The 20,368-nt window shown below is 41.3% G+C and overlaps 1 protein-coding gene across 1 annotated transcript; it reads left to right on the forward strand.

Moving 5' to 3' along the window:
• The first annotated feature begins 9,923 nt into the window (after positions 1 to 9,923).
• LOC134536663 (KRR1 small subunit processome component homolog) lies at positions 9,924 to 14,112 on the forward strand. Its single transcript, XM_063376494.1, has 2 exons — positions 9,924 to 10,669; positions 13,421 to 14,112. The coding sequence occupies exons 1-2, from the start codon at positions 10,177 to 10,179 to the stop codon at positions 13,957 to 13,959; spliced, it is 1,032 nt and encodes a 343-aa protein (XP_063232564.1). The 5' UTR covers positions 9,924 to 10,176; the 3' UTR covers positions 13,960 to 14,112.
• Positions 14,113 to 20,368: the final 6,256 nt, after the last annotated feature.

The following is a 20,368-nucleotide window of genomic DNA, read 5'->3' on the forward strand; positions in this document are numbered from 1 at the left end:
AAGAGCCGTTAAACCTTCCTTTCTACAATCGCAAGAATTAAATGTTTGTACAGGTACGCTCCACTGAGCTGCAACAATACAGAATGTCCACAATCTGGAAAATCAGGGAAACGTTGAGGAAGTTGGAAATTTCAGGGCTGGGGTTTTTTTTTTCTTAAAATCCTGAATAAGTCATGGAAATTTCTTAGTGATAACAATTTGAAGGGAAAGTATATGCTCCAGTCTGTCATGAATCAAACTGTATTTTAGTTAAAAGTCTGACGCCACTCCCGCTGCCTGTTTTAGTTTTTAATTAATTATTAGCGTTGTAAAATATCTCAGGGGTTTTAACGGGGGTTCGGCTTCGTGGCTGCAGGCAGGAGCGCGTCTCGTTTCGAAAATTACCTGGGCTGTTTAGGCCACCCAGGACGCCTTGTAAATGAATAATAAACGAGTTACGGGACACTGCACTTTATTCAGTATAGATACACTCATTCGTCCCGACACTGGCCACATCCGTTGTCGGACCGCTATGACACGCGTATCTCTATACGTGACGGTTTGCGCGACCAAGATGGATTGCAAAGTTATATTGACAAACTGAAACAGTGGGTTCTTGTCTCTATGAAAGGTTTAGCAAGTGAATGAAACTGGTACTGCCCCAACTTAGGCGGGCTGGTAAATACGTAGAAAGTTCCTATGTTCAGGATGGTTTGCAGTCTAGCCTGCTGCGAATTATTAACGTTTCAGTAATTACGTGGACACGCCAACTGGAGACGTACACGCAAAAGTTCCTTACAAATGAAAGTTAGTCAATTAACATACACGTTACACTTTGCACTACAAAAACGGAGAAAGTTACAAGACGAAAGTTAGTCAGTGTTATTCTCAACACTTATTATTGAGGATCTACGACGATAACGATTAATTGGCTATTCAGCCGAAAATTGCGTACCACTACTATGCGGTCCTTAAACTGGACATGGAATTACGTATGAAAAATAAAGTTCCCCGATGGGAAGAATTTAATAAATTAAGAGCCGCACGAAATATCGTGCGACTGGGTTGGGGTCGGCGCCGAGTTAATTAAAAGGTTTCCGAAAACTTACACTATTGCTGAAATGTTGAAGAGATGCTAGAGTTGATGACCCGACGTTCGCGGAGCGCCCGACCCCTTCGAGCTCCAAACGGTAACTGAGCGCGAGACCAGTGTTGCCAGATTGTAAATGTCAATGTCTCGTACCAAGGAGCGAAAATTCTCGTACGACACACAAAAAATCTCGTACACAATGGTATTGTAAAACAAAAGTTTAAATGTGTTTCTACAATATTTTTATATTCTTGACATTTGAGTTACAATCCTAACAAATCTAAACTAAACAATTTTCACAATCCTATGATTACATAAGTAAAACATAATTAACAACAGTTTTCACAACAATACAATTATTCCTGCCATTCACTCTTTTTGCAATTTTTTTCCTTAAAAAATATCCAGTTTTTTTTATTTTCGTTAATTTAACATACAAAAATACTCTAAATTGTGTGTTAGGGGTTGTGCATTTAACAATAATACAATAATAAAAAACAAACACTATCTTTTAGTCGGCGTCGTCTGTGTTGCCAGCCAAAAAAAAGTCAACGCTGTTGGGCAGGAACTTCACTTAATGGTATTAAGTTACAAAAGAAATGTTATAATCTTGTTTTGACAAAACGATACAATAAAACTAATATATCTTACTAGAACCCGGGTAAAAAAACCAACATTGATAGTGATCTTCAAAATTCTCGTACAAAAGCGTACGAGATCCAACTTTACCTCGTACAACGTACACAGGTTCTAAATTCACGTACAAATACGAGAATTCTCGTACGTCTGGCAACACCGCGAGACCGCCCTGCGGCCTCGCGCCTAACCACGTGAAACGCGGGAAAACCGACCCGGCCAGTTTTGGACTTAAAGACAAGTTACAAAATATATGCTTATAAAACAATTAGACATAATTTCCCTTACATGAATCTTCTTTTAAATTGTTATTAATTTAGTTGTTCTAATTTGACAAAATAATTATATATAATTAGTTAGGCGCATTGCCACACCCGGCCGGGCGCTGACGTCGCTGCGGCGTTCGTTGCGGTGCACTTTCTCACACTTTGAGAAGATCACGCTCGGGCGTGTTCGCCGCACTTCGGAGCCAGTGTTGTTGTGGCATAACGACCTTTGCGGACCAGAGGGAGCACCGGCGGTTGGCGTCAAGTCTCACACTCACTATACGATGATGCATACAATAAAGTGGAGGGAGACTTACACCGGCTATGGGTATGACAGAGACTGGATTTTTTTTTTATCCAGGAAATAGCAAAAAAGAAAGTACATTGTTTAAAAAATTTAGTCCGCGCTGACGGAAAGGAGCAGCAGCGCCATCACTGGCCCCAGAAACCTTTTCACACAGTAGTGTTGGACATAATGGGTCCCTACCCCCGTACGAACCGGGAAAGCGTTTTCTTGTCGTGATAATGGACATGTTCACGTGCTGGGTTGAAGCTTTCCCCGTCACTAACGTCCGAGTGGGAACAATAGAGGCCCTGTTGTAGGGGGAAGTCTTTCCCCGCTATGGCTATCCCACAATCCTTCTGACAGATAACGGCTGTCAATTTTCCGGCAGACGATGGCGAGAGAATTGCCGTAGGTGGGACGTCACTCACCACACCACCCCCACCTATCACCCCCGTGACAACCCCACCGAGCGGTGGAATCAGGACATCAAGGTCCAACTCTGTCTCAGGTTGGGGGAGGATCATTCTAAATGGGATATCCACATTCCCCAGCTCTTGTACTGTCTCAGGAGGCGTACGAACAATGTCACAGGTGATTCACCGGCAGAGTTGCTACAATGGCAGACTCTAGCTCTTCCAGGCGAATGCCGGGTAGTGGCAGCAGTCACTGCGGACCCCTGGGAAATGATCTCAGGGCAGAAATAGAACAGCAAAGGGAACAAGCACGACACAACCAGCAACAGTACCCAATAATTCACATGCCACAGACCGAACGCCCCCCCCCCCTTCCTTCCCAACGTCTGGAACCCGGGGACTGGGTATACGTCGGGCAACATCACCTGTCATCCAAAAGACATAATTTCTGTGCCGGGCTGGCACCAAAGTGGTCAGAGCCACGGTTAGTGTTGAGGCAAATATGACCAACTTCATACACAGTGCACACACCAAGTGGCAGGCCGGCCAAAATTCATAGAGACGACCTTCGCCTATTAACATGCAACCCACCATTCACGAACAGCAATGCAGTGGAAAGAACCCCACCAGGTTCTGAACCCGGGAAACAAACAACAGACCAGGAGAGAATCAAAGCACGAAAGTATGACGGTCCCGAGTCCCTGCCGGAAGAACAGCTGTTATTGACAGGTTCCGTGCCAGCAGGTACGAGTGGTAGGAGGAGAGGAACTCACCCGCGCCACGGGACGATACTCCATCAACCGAAGTAGAAAACCAGGGACAGGACACAACACGAAACCCAAGTTAGCCATCTACCGAGCCACACGTCTGAAAGTGGCGTGGCTGGATTTCACTGATGAGGAGTCAGACTCTCAGGAGCCATTTAAGGGGTGGCCGCCAGATTTTAGTTTGTCAGATGCCAGTTTTAAGGTCACGGTCATGGAGCCGGATTCGGAGGGTAAGGAGGCTGAGATGGAGGGGGGGGGGGGCATCCACACCCCGAGGGGCGGGCGCCAGCCAAGTGGTGCTCCCGAAGCATCTGCGAATCCGTGGTCTGACAGAGGCGGGAATGTCGGGGCTGGACACTCTTAAGGGGATAAGGTAACATCGCAGGAACCAAGCAATGACAATGATGTGTATCTCAGGTCGCCAACCAACTACCATTCCGGAGTGACAGTTTTCATTCCCAACACCATCACCCTTCGCCCATCACGAACACGTAGGCCCCCCAAGCACCTGCAGGACTATCAGTGGCATCCATTGCCGAAAACAAGACAAACCCTCAACAACGGACACCGCTGTAGTGTTTTGCAATTACTCCCATACTTCCAGTGGGACAAACACACTAGTCCAGCCCCTACCCACCAGGTCACACACATACCCTGCTGCCCCAGTGCTTCAACATGGAAGACCAAAGTGAAAAATGTAAATGACAGGCATTGGTGTGCATATTGGCCTCGTCGGTGGGGGGGGGGGGGGGGGGGGGGGGGACATTTGATGTCGGCCCAAAGAACTCCTTAACTCTTACAGACCTATATGTCACGCCAATGCCTTCTCCTGACGAGTGGTGCTTCGCAGAAGTGATTCTACTCGCTGAGGGTGCAGTGTAGATTTGTGTTTTCTTTTGCAGGTACTTATTTTGTATTGTATTTCATTTTATATATTTTTTTATAGTTTATATTATTTTTATGTATTTTATTAATATCATTCACCGGGCGCCTAGGCCATGGTTCTCCGCCTGTGGCCAATCCGCGCATTCCGCGGGCTAGCCGTGGAGGGGAGTCGCGGTCGCGGCACGTGGGGAAGTCAGACGCGCTCGGGAGACACTGGGAGGTGGACGCGGGAGACGTCGCTCCACAGCTCGGGTGAGCCTAGCGTCGGCAATGCAGGAAGTCGCCATCCAATCTGTGTCGGTCGCGGAACACAGTTTAGGAGCGCTTCCTGGGTATTAATAATAGCTCTTATTGTTTCTTATTTTTTTTTTAGCCATTTTTAGTAATTACATGTAAGTCATCGTGCGTGACGCTAGTCGCTATGTGTTAGTTATTAGTTATTTGTATTGTGTCAGTGTCAGGGTTATTATTATGCCGTCACCCGACCTATGTGAAAGGCCCGGGGGGTACCTGACGGGCGCTACGGGTGTCGCGGTGCTCTTGTTGTCCGGAGGGGCGCCAGGCTAGCGGACTGCTAGGCCGTTGATGTTGGGTCGTGGGTACTCTGCCCCCGCGTGCCCCGCCAGGTACACGGCTTGACTCTACCCTGAATGGTTCTCTCTTGACTGTGAAGGCCGCTCGGCCGTGTGGAGGACGGGAGACTCCGGAAAATTAGTATACACGAGTTGGTGAGAATTACCTTTAATCTAGTCCCGCTACAAAACACTCTCACCAACACTTGGCGACGTCTAGCCGTTACACGATTAATACAGAAAAAACATAACGCTACGCGACATTAATGGTTACCGCGGCAGTCTCGCGGGACGCGGGTCGATGCTCGCTGGAGACGGCCAGCGCCGAACATTAATGGGTGCAGGGGGTGCTCTATGAGCGGGCTCCTAAATTCGGCGAAACACTTACGTGTGTGCAGCGGCAGGCATATGCACGGCGTCCTTAAGTAAAAACACTTTCGCTGGAGTCGGCCAGTACCGTACGTTTTGTGCTACGAGACGTATCGCGGTATCACACTGAAGACGGTCGGGATAGGCCCGGCTCCGCAAAATACGCGCCGAGTCGACGTGGGCAGCGGTGAATTAACAAAAGGTTTTAAATTTAAAGATTTAGTACAGAATAAAAAGTAATAAAATGAAAGAAACTTGGATGCTGCCCACGGACACACGTCTGTTCCCGGCGCGGAGTGGTTCGAGACTGCCGGACATGGCCGCCTCGCAAGGAAGAGAAACTTTCTCTTCTTTGTGAGTCGGCGTCAAAAAACTTATATTAATTTAATTTACTATATTACCAGTTAAAACATGTTCCAGGTGCTCAATTAAAATGTTGCCGTCGTCCGCGGTCTCGTGTTCGAGTCCGGGCGCGAGTTCTAGCGGGGTGGCTGGTCTGGTTAACGTTTTATGTTCCGGGAGGGCGCCAGGCTAGCTCGGTGTCTAACCAATGAGGGTTCGTGGTTCGTTGCCCCAGCGTGGTCCGCTAGAACCGTCGGCGGTCTTGCCTGGGAATTTACGTTAAAGAAGAATGCGTGGGATTGCCGTAGTAGCGACGTGCCTTTATTCAAGGGATTGACATCACACCATACAATTACTGAGCACAGACATGCCCCTGAGGGCTACTTGTCCGTTGCGAGGTGCAGGCCGGTACATGTTCAATGTTTCGTGGCACTGGTTTATCGGGTAACAGTATGCAGGCCAAGTACACTTGATGCAAGAGAGGCGCGCACAGATGACGTGGCGCAAAGTTACATTAACAAAGTACACTTAATGAAAATTAGGCGCGCACAAATGACGTGGCGCAAAGTTACGTTAACAAAGTACACTTAATGAAAATTAGGCGCGCACAAATGACGTGGCGCAAAGTTACGTTAACAAAGTACACTTAATGAAAATTAGGCGCGCACAATTGACGTGGCACACAGAGTTTGTGGGTGACTGGAGTCGGCCAGTCCCGTAAGCGATTGTTTCTACGCTGGTGCCGTGCCCACTGGGGTGGTACACGCACCGCCACTAAACTTGGCGAAGTTTTCCTTGCGGGTTTGTGGTCAGCGCGAAGGCGCGTGGCCTTAAGAAAAGTTCTGTGGTTTGCGGGAGACGGCCCGTGCCGTATGCTGAAGAGCGACCCTGCGCACCAGGTGTGGTGCGGGGCGTCTTTACGTTTACGCGGTCGGATTAGGTCCTGAACCGTAAAAAACGGACTGGGCACGCACGGAGAGGTGAATAGAAAAAGGTTTGGTTTATGCTAAATGACTATATTTACCGGACGTTACTTGCGATGAAGACAATGGTTGTGGTCTCTCCGTGGGACGTAGGTCCGTCCCGGTCCGCGAGTCGAGTAGAACTGCGGAACTGGCATGGCGTCCGGTGGCGCGTCGGCCCCTGCCGCGCCAAGCTTGACCTCATTACGTTAAAAACTAAATGACTGAGTCTGGAAGAGACTTTAAGGTCGCAAAATTCGTAATTAATTGTTTGAGGGGGAATGGGTGTGGTTCGTCTCTAGTCCACTCGGATTTAGTGTGCTTTATAATAATAATGTCTGGTTTGGCCGTTCGGCTCGGTGGCTCGCTCGACTCGGGTGGGCCACGGCCAGGGGTGCGTTCCGTTAGCGGGAGAGTATACTGGCGGGTGCAGGTCGGGCTTAGGGATGGTCAGCGGTCGGACGACGTCAATGTAGCACCTGGTAATTGGTGCTTAAAGCTTAACAATAGTTTTAATGTATTTAATTATTTAAAATGTGACATTAAGTTGGCGACTGTAAATTTACTACCATGTTGTCCCACTGTGAATTGTTTTAGAGGGACTTCTCCTATTCCGACATTCAAGGGCATTTTAATTAAGGCCAGTGGCCGCGGTGACTGTTAATTTGGTTTGTTGTCTATTGGGGTCACGCCCGAGGCGCTCGCCTGACTCAATCCGGCTGGGCAAGGGGCGCACTCCGAAAACGGGATACGGTACTGGCGGTGCGGAGCACGGGCTTAAAGGCCATGGTCGGTACGACGTCAATTAAAGCCATAGGTTTCGGACGCACAGCCACGGCATCGCCTTTCTTGGTATCATACCGCAAGAGACGTCACACAGACGCTACATCATAACTATCTGGGAGGGGGGGGGGGTCGCGATTACAGTACGGGTGGGACGCCCCTTGCAGTGTGTGGGGAAACTAAAGCGCGCGGAACCGGGCATCACCCTTATTGAGATTGCCACAGGTGGGACCACGGTAGCCCCATGTAAAGGGTGTGTTTTATCATACAAAGAACCCAGAAACTTCATGCTGACTTTTATTTCCTGAAATCATTCTGGGCAGGCTAAATCCCTTAGACCACTAGGCACGAACCCTACTCTACCGCCCCTGAGCAGCCGGAGACGTGCCACTAGTAACAGGGACTAGCCGCGGCCTTGTCAAAGTCTACATGGCTACGAGACTATATAGCTACAAGTTTACGAAGCTTAAAGTTTATGAGACTGCGTGGCTCTTAACTGTCTTTGACTCCATTCAGTGGTGAGAGTTACTTTATCTCATGAAAAATAACTAAGTAGTACCGATTCTTGCCAACAGATGTCTCGTGTTGTGTTGAGGTAAAAACATTTATTTATTTTATTTGGGATGCGGGATACTCACTAACGATCGCAAGAAAAGGATGGCTACGCTAAACACCAAGAAAAAGGAAGTTCATCTTGAATGTTTGTGCTTCTTAGCTGTCTCAAAGCATATTATTTGATTGAGTAATGTATATTATTTTTGTTGAAATTCCACCTGATAAAAATATTTTTAGTTAGTAGCAGAAATTCATAATTTAAACGTAACTCAAAATAAAATTGCAGGCCTCATTAAGTAAAAAAAATTTCATGTAGGGATCGATTTCTCAGAAATAATCAGAAGCACGTGGAGAAAACCATCAAAATATTGTCAAAAATAACCAATAGTACATCGAGAAACCACAGGAATAATCAGAAGAACATGGAGAAAACCATCGAAACATTCTCAGAAATGACCAGATGCGCGTTGATAAAGCACAGTAATGACCAGAAGCACTTTGAGAAACCACAGGAATAATCAAGAGCACATTGAGAAAACCATTAAAAAAGACCGAAATAACCAGAAGCACCCTGAGAAAACTAAGACATGTTTTACTTTATATTTAAAAAAAATCAAAGAAAAAATAATAATGAAAATAAAAAATTAAAAAGGATGAAAAATTACAAAAACCGATTCTGCCAGCATGTGAAGTTCTCCGTTGTTGAGCAAGGATAGAGTTCTACAACAAGCCAGCAGCCCATTTATTTTTTACAGGTGGCTTCCTGGGCAGCTGGACTGGACTGACGAGTGAAGTCGCCCATCCCTCGGGGAGCTTGCGCCCCCCGGTAAAAACAACCCCAGTGTGCCCAACAAAATAATGCGGGCAACAAGGCCCAACCCCTGCATGGTTAAATCTTTCTGCTCCACCCAACTCTTCTTACCTGGACCTTTTCCCCTCTTGTTCATTAGTTTTCCTGCTTACTTTAATGCATGATTAATGAAACCCCGCATGACCCATCCCAGGGTTTTCCCTGTGTCTATGCAGGTTTTATTTGGGTCACTTTAGTTAGCTTTTAGGCTAGGCAATCAAAGGGGCACCCATCGCACCCATGAATGGCCAATAAACCCCAATTAGCACACGATGCAAGCGCCCTTGTTCTGCATGGTTAAAACCCCTCATGGTAGAGTGTATAGGCTTCGGCCTGAGACACACTTAGATCCTTCCCTAACCTGGATCCCTCCCCCTCACACACTTTTATTAACTTAGGCTAGGATTTATTTATTTATTTTTTAATTTTACAAATATAAGCGCACGTTCGTCATTTTGGTATGTGAAAATCAGAATAAAAAAATGAGGGCGGTGGTGGGAATTGGCTTTACATTTGACAGCTAATGCTCCATCTGTATCAACGACCTAGAGATATATAGACTGCTTATCACACTGCTTTCAGCGCCAATTGCTGCTGTCGACGGCATACTGGGGAACTACAATCCGAGCGAGAGAGATAGAGAGTTGATTTGACAGAATGGTGGGCAAAACATAGCTGTAAAAGCATTGGTTCTTATGGGAGAAAGAGGCGAGTTGCTAGTAAATTCCCTAAAATTGTAGGTTTTCCGCAATTTTACAGTTTTTGCGGGTAATACTTAAAGATGGAACGAGTGAAATATAATTTTAAATACAGTTTCATCGTAATGCGATGTGTAAATACGACATTAAATGCGCTAGAAAATAGCTAACCCTTCTTCGACCCAACGTTTGTGACCAATATATAGATTGGTTATTGAACCTATTATATATGTATTTCGTGTAGGTAATTTGATACAGTACATGGAATTTATCTCATCACTAAGTACTATTAATTTAAAATAATCTACTGCAATGGAATAATGACCACTTTTAAATGATATTTGGGGGTTTGTTATTATTGTAGTCGTATTCGTTCATTGCGAGTTTTAGTTGTGTCACGTAATTTTACATAATGAACATAATTCATCCCGTTATATTACATAATTAACTTAGTACACTGCTACTTTTCTGCTGTCAATGTACGTCGACTGCTAACAAAGCACTGTTTGCCCATTATTCTGTCAAATTCAATTGAAATCAAAGATGGCCTCCCACTAGCAGTCTATATATCTCTAGGACGTTGATCTGTATCCTTTCCTAATCTTTGCATAGGATAAGTTGTTTACATTTCAGCGTTTACGTTCTTGTTTTGTTAGTTTGTTTCCTAACCTCACAAAACAGAAGTGACTGAATTTGATTATACTTTTGTAGTAACGTTAAAAAATGAGTGATTCGGAGTCCGATGATAAAATAGAGAAGAAAGTATCTACGGGGCCAGTCGATAACGCCTGGGCCCTTAAATTACCTGAATTTCGACCTGAAGATAATCCACACCGTTTGCTGGAGGAAAGCTCATTTGCGACGTTATTCCCACGTTATCGAGAGAATTACTTACGGGAATGCTGGCCAATAGTGCAAAAAGCTTTAGAGGAACATGGGATAAAAGCGGAATTGGATGTTGTGGAAGGAAGTATGACAGTAAGAACGACCCGCAAAACATGGGACCCCTACATCATAATAAAAGCACGTGACATGATCAAGCTACTTTCGCGAAGTGTTCCGTACGAACAAGCAGTTAGAGTTCTGCAGGATGAAATCAGTTCCGATATAATAAAAATAGGCTCCTTACTCCGCAATAGAGAAAAATTTGTTAAGAGACGACAACGATTGATTGGGCCAAATGGATGCACTTTAAAAGCTATTGAATTGTTAACGGGTAAGTGTTGGTATGTCAGTTAAATTTTATATAGCAAAATAATTTATTTAAGCTTTATCATCTAGATAATAATGGATAAGTTTTTAAATGGCTAAAGTAATAATGGGAAATTGTGGAGTTTGGGCGAATACACTGACAATTAGTCTTTCAGCTGGGAGTAAGGATTTCTCCTCCCCAACATACTTACTCTCCTATTTCCTCAAGCTTTTTCTGTAAGTCTTTCCCACCTCTAGCAGCCATTATCTCCCCTTTAAGACATTTCACTCCTACGCTGCCTTCCAGGAATGTTTGCTTCCCTCTTTGTGTTTGTCTCCACTCCCTTTGAATCTTGCACTCATGATCTCTCCATCTGCACCCACCCCTGTGCAATCTATTTCCCAGCTTCCAACCCCTCTCCCCCTTGATAGCTTTAAACACCGTACCAGTCTTTCTACTCGTCTCTTCCCTTGTAGTGTTTCCCTTCCCAGAGTGTTGATCATTACTGTTCTTGCTGCCATGTGTTGTAGCCCGCCTTTTTTAATGACAAATCAGCACCACACTATTTCTTAGAGGGGGAACAGAAAGTACATAGAACTATTAACTGCACGGTAAATATTTACTTGGGCGGTATTTCCGAAAAAAAATGTTAAAAATCCGAAAATACCTTTATTATATGCTCTTCAACTTCCTCTTTTCATTAAAAGCGGCGGAGATTAGAAATTCCAAATACTTTAGGAGATATCGAATTTTTAAATTTCTTCATATGTAGTTGAGCGGTATTTGCGAAAAAAAATGTTAAAAATCCGAAAATACCTTTATTATATGCTCTTCAACTTCCTCTTTTCATTAAAAGCGGCGGAGATTAGAAATTCCAAATACTTTAGGAGATATCGAATTTTTAAATTTCAGCACAAAACCAGCGCATTCCTGTGGCGTGCGTGGACCATTGTTTCTTGTTTACGTACGAGTATTTTTTTTTATTGGATAATGATGTCACGTGATTGTTCGTGATAGGTCAGAATTCAAATTAACTAATACGTGATTATTTAGTTCAATTATTGTTTAAAACGGTGTTTAATTACCGCCTCCAACTTAAGTGAGTTTTTAACGTTTCTAATTTTAAAGTCTTATTTGTTATTTTGATATTGTTGCGCAAGTAATAAGTAACAAAAAAATTTACCTCAGTTGTTACTGTACATCCTTTGTTACGGTTTTGTTAGGTAAGGTCAGTTACATTATAAATAATTTAAAACTAAGGAATAATTAAAATTAATTCACATTATTTTTAATATCACCTTAGTTTGAAAGTATTTATAATGTAACTGACCTGACCTAATCGACCATTTTAGTTTACTGTTCACCCTTTGTCCGGGTTTGTTTTGTCAGGTCAGTTACATTATAAATATTTTAAAACTAAACAGCCATTAAAATTAATTCACAAAATAATTTTTAATGTCGGCTTAGTTTGAAAGTATTAATAATGTAACTGACCTGACCTAATCAACCATTTTATTAATTACGCATTCACGATTCACGTATTCACGTCTCACGAACACACGGCAAAATAACAAAAATGGCGCCGCTCGAATGGTTCCACAGGTCTTGTATTGCAAAATTAAAAAATTCGATATCTCCTAAAGTATTTGGAATTTCTTATCTCCGCCGCTTTTAATGAAAAGAGGAAGTTGAAGAGCATATCATAAAGGTATTTTCGGATTTTTAACATTTTTTTTTTGCAAATACCGCTCAACTCTAATGATGAAATTTAAAAATTCGATATCTCCTAACGTATTTGGAATTTCTTACCTCCGCCACTTTTAATGAAAAGAGGAAGTTGAAGAGCATAAAATAAAGGTATTTTCGGATTTTTAACATTTTTTTTCGGAAATACCGCCCAAGTAAATATTTACCAACTGCACAATCAAATACAGGAGGTATAGGCACATCTCTTCAGCACTGGCTTTGAGAAGCAAAATCCCAGTTGACCTGAAAATACTTTTTTTATTATTGTGAAAATTTCTGTAACTATATAGTGTTGGGTCTTTTCATATTAAAAAAAAACTTGACCGGTTTGAGGGCAATGAAATATATTGTAATTGTGGGGTGAATAATATTTAAAACAAAAAAATAAAGTAAATTGATTGAAATCAATATAAGGATTTAATGACTGTAATTATGATTTTCCACCAAATTGACATGTTTTTAATTCAATAAACAACACTTTTTTTCTTGTCTTAAAAGCCCTTCTCAATTACTGAGATTTCTAGGTTGTAATGGCATTAAAAGATTTAATAATTCATAAATTTTAATGAATTCACAGTAATTTTTAATGTACCCAACATAACCTGACCAATCTTCTACTAAGTTATCATCACATGGTAACAACCACTATAGATCAGTGTAAGCTAACCATCTTTTCTCCCTTTTCCAAAACAAACTTCCTGAAAAGCCAGCTCAGCTGTCAGCACCATTTGAAAAAACCGCCATCGGCCCTTGATCTTCCTGATCACACAGTCCTCTACACAAGTGCATCCTAAAACTCCCACATGCATATCACCTTGCTTTCATCACTTGGAACACTAAAGTTAGTGGGCTCCACGAACCGGCATGTGGTGACCGCCTGCCACCCCAGCCATGTACTGGCTTTGTGCCAGCTATGTCCAGCTCATGCAAAGGAAACAAAAGAAAAAAAACTTTTGTCAGCCTCATCCCATGGCCGGCCTAGTCTGTTTACTAAAAAAAAGCCTGCTATTCATCATGGTTATGTTGCAGGATGCTACGTTCTGGTTCAGGGCCAGACGGTAGCAGCTCTGGGCCCGTACAAAGGCCTCCAGCAGGTGCGCCAAATCGCAGTCGACACCATGAACAACGTCCACCCGGTGTACAACATCAAGGCGCTGATGATCAAACGCGAGCTGGCCCGGGACCCAAAGTTGCGCAGCGAGAACTGGGAGCGCTTCCTGCCCAAGTTCAAAGGCAAAAACCTGAGCAAGCGAAAGCAGCCCAAGAAGAAAGATAAGAAGAAGCCGTACACGCCGTTCCCCCCGCCGCAGCCGCTCAGCAAGGTGGACAAGCTGCTGGAGAGCGGGGAGTACTTCCTGAAGGAGGAGCAGCGACAGGCGGAGCGCCGGAAGAAGAAGGTGGAGAAGCAGGAAGCAGCGGCCAAGCAGCGAGACGAGCGCAGGAAGCAGCCCTACGTCCCGCCGGAGGAGCCTCCGGCGCAGAAGCCGGCCGTCTCCCAGGACATTGACCTGGAAGCCATCAAGAAGAAGGTGAAGAAAGCACAGAAGAAACGGAAGCTCTCAGATTGAAATGTTTCTGCATAGCTGCCACGTAAAATTACGAAGCATATAAACATGTAATTGTGTTATACACTAATTATCATGGAAGTGTTTTACATCTGTACTCTGGAGATATTTTCTACATGTACATGTGTGTTTTCCAATAGATTGAATGGGCCTTAATTATGTCATTGTTTATAAAACATCAGACAAACAAAATTAACCATCACCTGAGGTAGTGTGTTCGGTTCCCAGGTAGTCCTAGCGTAATCTTGGTGATTAGGATGGCACTAGGCGAGCTCCAGGTTAGCCGATGTTTGGGTAGTAGATCGACAGCCCCAGTGTGGCACGCACTTGGTCCCAAGGCCTGCCTGTGTGCAGGCACAATCACTGTTGAGATTGCCTAGGATGGTTCTCCGAAGTCACACTGTGGAATGTTCTGGTTCTAGTAATGAATACAGTGGGTTTGTCTCTTGCAGTTGTATGGCTAGATGGGTTTTATTGCCAATAGATACTTGTACATGGAGCTGCAGCATTGAGTTTACTTCATTTGGTGCTTAAGGCACCAGTCAGTCAGGAAGGTAACCTAATTTAAGGTGTTGACGGCAGTCCTGATGGGTGTGGATTCTGCTGGAGTCAGCCAGCACTGTAAATTGGTAAATGTTACAAATGATTTTAACATTTTAAGTTAATTGGCTGGAATAAGCTCTATGCTGAAAAGATGTGACATGTGTAGGCCTAATTTAAATAAAAAGATTAGTTGTTGATTAAAATTACCACAGCACTTAAAAGATGACAGAAAAAGTTGCAGGATCTCCACAGGAACACAACTACCCTGGGCCGGAGTTTCAAGTCAGACTACCGTGAGTTGTGCATGGGAAGGGGGGGGGGGGGGAGAGACTATTTAATGCTGCGTGTCAATCTACTCATGAGAAAATCTGATAATCTAATTTACATCACATTAAAAGCAACTAACATATAAAACACTTGATATATTAAAAAAAATCATGATTATTTAGTAATTGTCAATGTTAACATTGAGATATTGCGAGAATGTTTGGGTGGGCGTGTTCCGCCAGTGATGCTGGTTACTGCTGGAATTCTAGTAATCCCAGGAGGCACAACATCAATATTACACAGATTTCATTAGTTTGTACTTGTATCTTCTGAATTAACTATAAAGTACTCTTTTTGATAGCTCATATATAATTTTTTAAAAAATTGTAAATTATTAAAATAAATTTTTATTATTTAACTCTTGTATGCAAATGCATTTACTTGCTACTAATGTTCTGTTTCCAAAAAAAACCTAATACACCGCAAAAAATAATTAGCATGATACAAAAACCAAAACAAGAGTTGATCTTTCAGCAACATCTAACCTCAGTAATGAGCAATTTTTCCTCACGCTTACACTGCCTGTATTCTCGCATGTACTCCACTCTTGATTTACCCATCCCTGTAAATTAGGAAAATAAACATAATTTTGATTCAATAAGTTGTTTGTTTTATAATTAATTATTTAAATTCTTATGTACTAATTTTAAAAGAAGAAATTAACACAGCAATAAAAGTAATGAACCTTAAATTTTAAAATGACATCAGTTACAAAGATTATTAATATATACTCCCTTTATACCAGTGGTTCCCAACCAGTGGTCCGCGAGAGCTAAAATATGGTCCGTGAAAGATTTCAAACTTTGAATGAACGCGCGTCTGTTCACAAAAGCGAGCGCGGCGCGCAGGCGACCGGGGGAAGGTCAAGCAACTGACTAAACATTATGGCGCAAGCCGGTCAGTCAGTCGTAGGTTTTCTTTTGTTTTGCTCAACAGGTTGTGTTAGTGATTCTGTTTAGCTGTTTAGTGGGTCAACATCTGTAACTCCTCAATATTCTTATGGATATTTTGATAAAATATGAACAGGGTAAGTAGGCTACGCATTTTTCTCTGTTAAACTTTTTCAATAAAAACATGCAATTACAAAACAGAATGTGGACGTTAGTTTACGTATGATTCTTGTGTTTGTGTATTACAAATGTTCACAACAGTTAGGTACAGTTAGTTGAAAACCTAATTATATATAAAATAAAGTGATATGAAATTAAAAATTAAGATAGTAAAAGAACACTGCCCTCCCAAATTAAAAAGTGGAGCCAGCCACAAAAATTCTTAAAAATATGCTATCATAAAATTGTTGAATTGTAAGTATGCTGTTTTAGGTTTTTCATAACGAAATAAAAACACAGTTAACTCTTTTAATGCCAAAGTCAGATAAATCGCCTTTTCTGTGTCGTACGTAAAATTTGAGGATCGAAAAATCAGCCTGAATATTTTTTTCTTTCAAAGACGCATTTACAACACTTGCAGCACACACTACCGTTGTCGGTTTGACTCGCCCTACTATTGAGTTGCTTTTTCTCAAAATAGGGAGTTTTTATATAATTGTTATAGAAGTAGACAATTTGAGGCTAGCACCAAGAGGGTTAAGGGAAATTTAAGGTACCTACCAAGACCCTTGTTTTTAACAATCAGACAACATTATTTTTTAAATTGTGTAGTAAAGATTTAAGTTTGTAAAAAAAATGATAGCGAGGTTAGAATTTTTTGGAAGCCAGTTTATATTTATTTATTTTATGAAGTATGAAAAAATTTAGCTACATAATTTGTTATTCTTTTACTTGGCATAAAACATAATATAGGCATAACAGTGTACATTCTATTGCATTTTGGTTTTGTTTTCAGAAAATGCCGCCTAAGAGAAAATATGATAATACCTGTAGTTACATTAAATTTGGATTTACTTCGATAGAATGTAATGGAGAAATAAAACCACAATCTGTTATATGCGCAACTGTTCTCGAGAACGAAGCTTTGAAGCCAGCGAAATTAAAACATCACCTAGAAACAATTCATCCAAATTTTTCTGACCGACCACCAGAGTTCTTTCAAGGAAAAATGGAGAGTTAAAAAAAAAAATGAAACTCGGGTCTAGTGGTACAAGATATGCATCATCTGAAAAAAAACATCAGTAACATCGTTTGAGATATCGAAATTAATAGCACAATCAAAAAAGCCTCACACAATAGGATCAACTCTTGTGAAACCTTGTTTGATCAAAGCCGTTGAAGAAGTTTTAGGGTTAGAAGCCAAGAAAAAATTACAAGATATACCTTTGTCGAACAACACGGTGAAAGCTAGAATTGAACTCATGTCAAATGATGTCTAGGAGCAACTTGTTTCAATAATTAAAATGTCGCCATTCTTCGCTTTGCAGTGCGATGAATCCACTGAAATTTATAATTGTGCTCAGTTACTTGTTTTTGTCCGCTTTTTAGACGACGACAACATAATCAAAGAAGAACTGTTGTTTTCTCAGGAACTGGAAATGACATCAAGAGGTATCGACGTCATGAATATAATAACTGGATATTTCCAGAAATATGGCATTATGTGGGAAAAGCTAGTTGGTTTCTGTACGGATGGTGCTCCTGCGATGTTAGGATCACATTCCGGTCTAGCAACGTTAATCAAACAGAGGAATCCGTCAACATTAACATCGCATTGTATCCTTCATCGCCAGGCGTTAGCTTCCAAGATTCTTCCTAAATGCCTTAATGATACAATGAAATTGGCCATAAAGTAGTAAATGTCATTAAAAGCAGTGCCTTAAATTCACGCCTTTTTAAAAATCTGTGCACTGAAATGGACTCCAATCATGAGAACCTCCTCTTTCACACAGAGGTTCGTTGGTTGTCGAAAGGCAATATGCTGGAAAGATTATACGAGCTGAGAGGAGAGATTGAGTTGTTTCTAGATGAGAAAAAAAGGAAGACTTACTAGTACAGTTTTCTGATTTGACATCCCAGATGCATTTGGCATATCTTGTGGAGGTTCAGGAAACAGACAATTAGAAGGCGTTGAAAATATTTTTAATTTTGAAGATAAACTTCGTGCTTTTATTTGCAAACTTAAGTTATGGATTAGTCGAGTTGGCGAGGGCAATTATAGTGCGTTTGCAACATTGAAGGCACTCCTTGACGACAAAAAGTATGTCATGTTTAGGGAAAGTATACAAAAAAACAGCAAATGTCATTTGCAAATTTTGGTTAATGAATTCAACAGTTATTTCCCAGAATATAACAATACAGAAGCTAATGTGGACCAAAAACTGATACGCAACCCTTTTGGCACTAACGCTAGAGAAGTTGCAGAAGAAATCCAAGAAGAACTTATTGATTTACAAAATGACAAGAACTGTAAGGACGCTTTTGAATCTGATTCTTTGGAGACGTTTTGATATAAGAAAGCAATTTCATATACTAAAATTCGAGAAATCACTTTGCGCTATCTTATGCTTTTCTCAACAACTTATTTATCCTAACAAGGATTTTCTGCATTACTGATCATTAAAAACAAATCCAGGAATCGACTGAAAGTAAGTGATGATATGCGTGTAGCTTTGAGCATAAACCCAAGAATTCAAAATCTTGTACATAAGATGCAAGCTCAAAAATCTCATTGATGCAAACTGAATTGTGTACTAAAAATATATAACACTGTTAATTAATGTTTATTTTGGTTTTTTAGATTGCTTATGTTAAATGTTTCGATTAAAATTGAACGATTAGGCTTAAAGTTTATTTTTAGATTGATACAGATTATTTTTTAACCTTGTGGTCCCTGCTAATAATAATGAAATTAAAGTGGTCCCTGATCAAAAAAAGGTTGGGAACCACTGCTTTATACGAATAACTTCAAGAGATGAATTGGTATCAAACCGTGTATCAACACAACCCGTATTTTAATACAAAATTTATAAAATTATTTATATTATACTTTATTTCACAGCATATTTATATTGTACTAGCTGCCCGACCCGGCTTCGCACGGTTGTATTAATGGGGGAGGAAATGAGACCAAATCTCTTATTTACAGTTATAATAAATGAAATAAAATGAAAATTAATTAATTTTGACAAAAACTTAATACATTGCTTTGTAATGTACCAAAGAAAAAACGAATAGCACCGATGGTTTCCCGACTCTCGAGCACGCAACGTTGTCATGGAGACGAAGTACCCATTGTTTCCCGGGCTTAAACACCAATCAACATGGATAATCAGTTTATTATAAATTATAAATTATTAAGACCATTAATCGAAATAAAAACTATCCTATCTCTCAAGTTGGATCGAACTGCACATGGTGTGCGAATTTTATTATAATCGGTTAAGTGGTTTAGGAGTCCATTGAGGACAAACATTGTGACACGAGATTTATATATATTAAGATTAGAAAAGCCATATGGCAATGTGTCATGCTGTTCAAGACTACTGGTAGCAGAACGAACGTTAAACTGCTATCTTTTCTTTTCAAACGCCATGGAAATGTTTGGGCTCGCCGACATGCTGCAGCACAAGCGTGAACTGCAGGCCGCACCGAAAAATTTAAGGGCCATACTTCTCCCTACTTCCTGTAACAAATTTTCATCGCATTCATGAAATTACTCCCACCAAATGCCATGTTCCGAGAGCTAAGATGTTGCACATCAGAAACCTTTAAGGTAAAGTGAGTTTTTAATCAAGTTAACCAATTAAAGGGCCTGCCTAGTCAGGTGTGTATGCATATGTTAGTGAAGCAGGATTACAAATGCAAAGCTTGCTGGTGCTTCTAGCGTGGTGTGGCCTCTGAGTACAAGGCTCTGAAGTGGCGCAGTCTTCTCGTAGTGCAAGACCCTTGAGTACTTTTAACAATCTTTAACCAGACATTTCATGCCTAAAAGTTATCCTGAAAATGTGGTTATAACCATTTTCACTCTCCTAAAAATACAACTTAAAAATCAAATTACAGAAACACAACCACCCATCCGGCCTCAGCGCATTCTTAAAAGTTTTTCGTTAAGAAACCACTCTGATATCCTGGACAGTATAGTGTGGTTTAATCTGAAGCTCTGCACAATGTGTGTCCATGGAGGAAGGCTGCTTATTCAATTAGTAGTGCAAAAATTAAATGATATTAATTGAATAGTCAAGAAAAAAATCAACTGAATAAAGTTAAACATTACTAAACAGCAGAATTGTCTTAGGTGAAATCAATAACTACACAGAGTTAAAAAAAAAAACACAATTTACGTTATTTACAAAATAATTATAACAACCAGTATCATCTAAAATTTGCCAAAAAAAAAAAAAAATCAAGTGTAATATTATTATTTGTGTTAATCATAAACATTTGATTGTAAAACCACTCTTATTACAGGAATAGTGCAAAATAGGTACGAGTTTGTGAAACTGACTTTTTGACTGATTCTGACTTGTAGGCTTCTTCCACATCCATTTACTGTGCAAAGTCACCACTGTAATATGCAAGACATAACTCTAGGAAATAACTTTTTGCATTACCTCCCACTAATCACCAAAACATAACATACCTTAGTTTTG

This window comes from Bacillus rossius, chromosome 1, assembly GCF_032445375.1.
Source record: "Bacillus rossius redtenbacheri isolate Brsri chromosome 1, Brsri_v3, whole genome shotgun sequence".
In the NCBI taxonomy this organism is placed as follows: Eukaryota; Metazoa; Arthropoda; class Insecta; order Phasmatodea; family Bacillidae; genus Bacillus; species Bacillus rossius.

What these genes read in the sequence shown, in the direction of transcription:
- LOC134536663 (XM_063376494.1), top strand. Translation starts at nt 10,177, where the DNA reads ATGAGTGATTCGGAGTCCGATGATAAAATAGAGAAGAAAGTATCTACG. An exon ending in AGCTATTGAATTGTTAACGG is followed by an intron (nt 10,670 to 13,420) that starts GTAAGTGTTGGT and finishes GTTATGTTGCAG; the next exon opens with GATGCTACGTTCTGGTTCAG.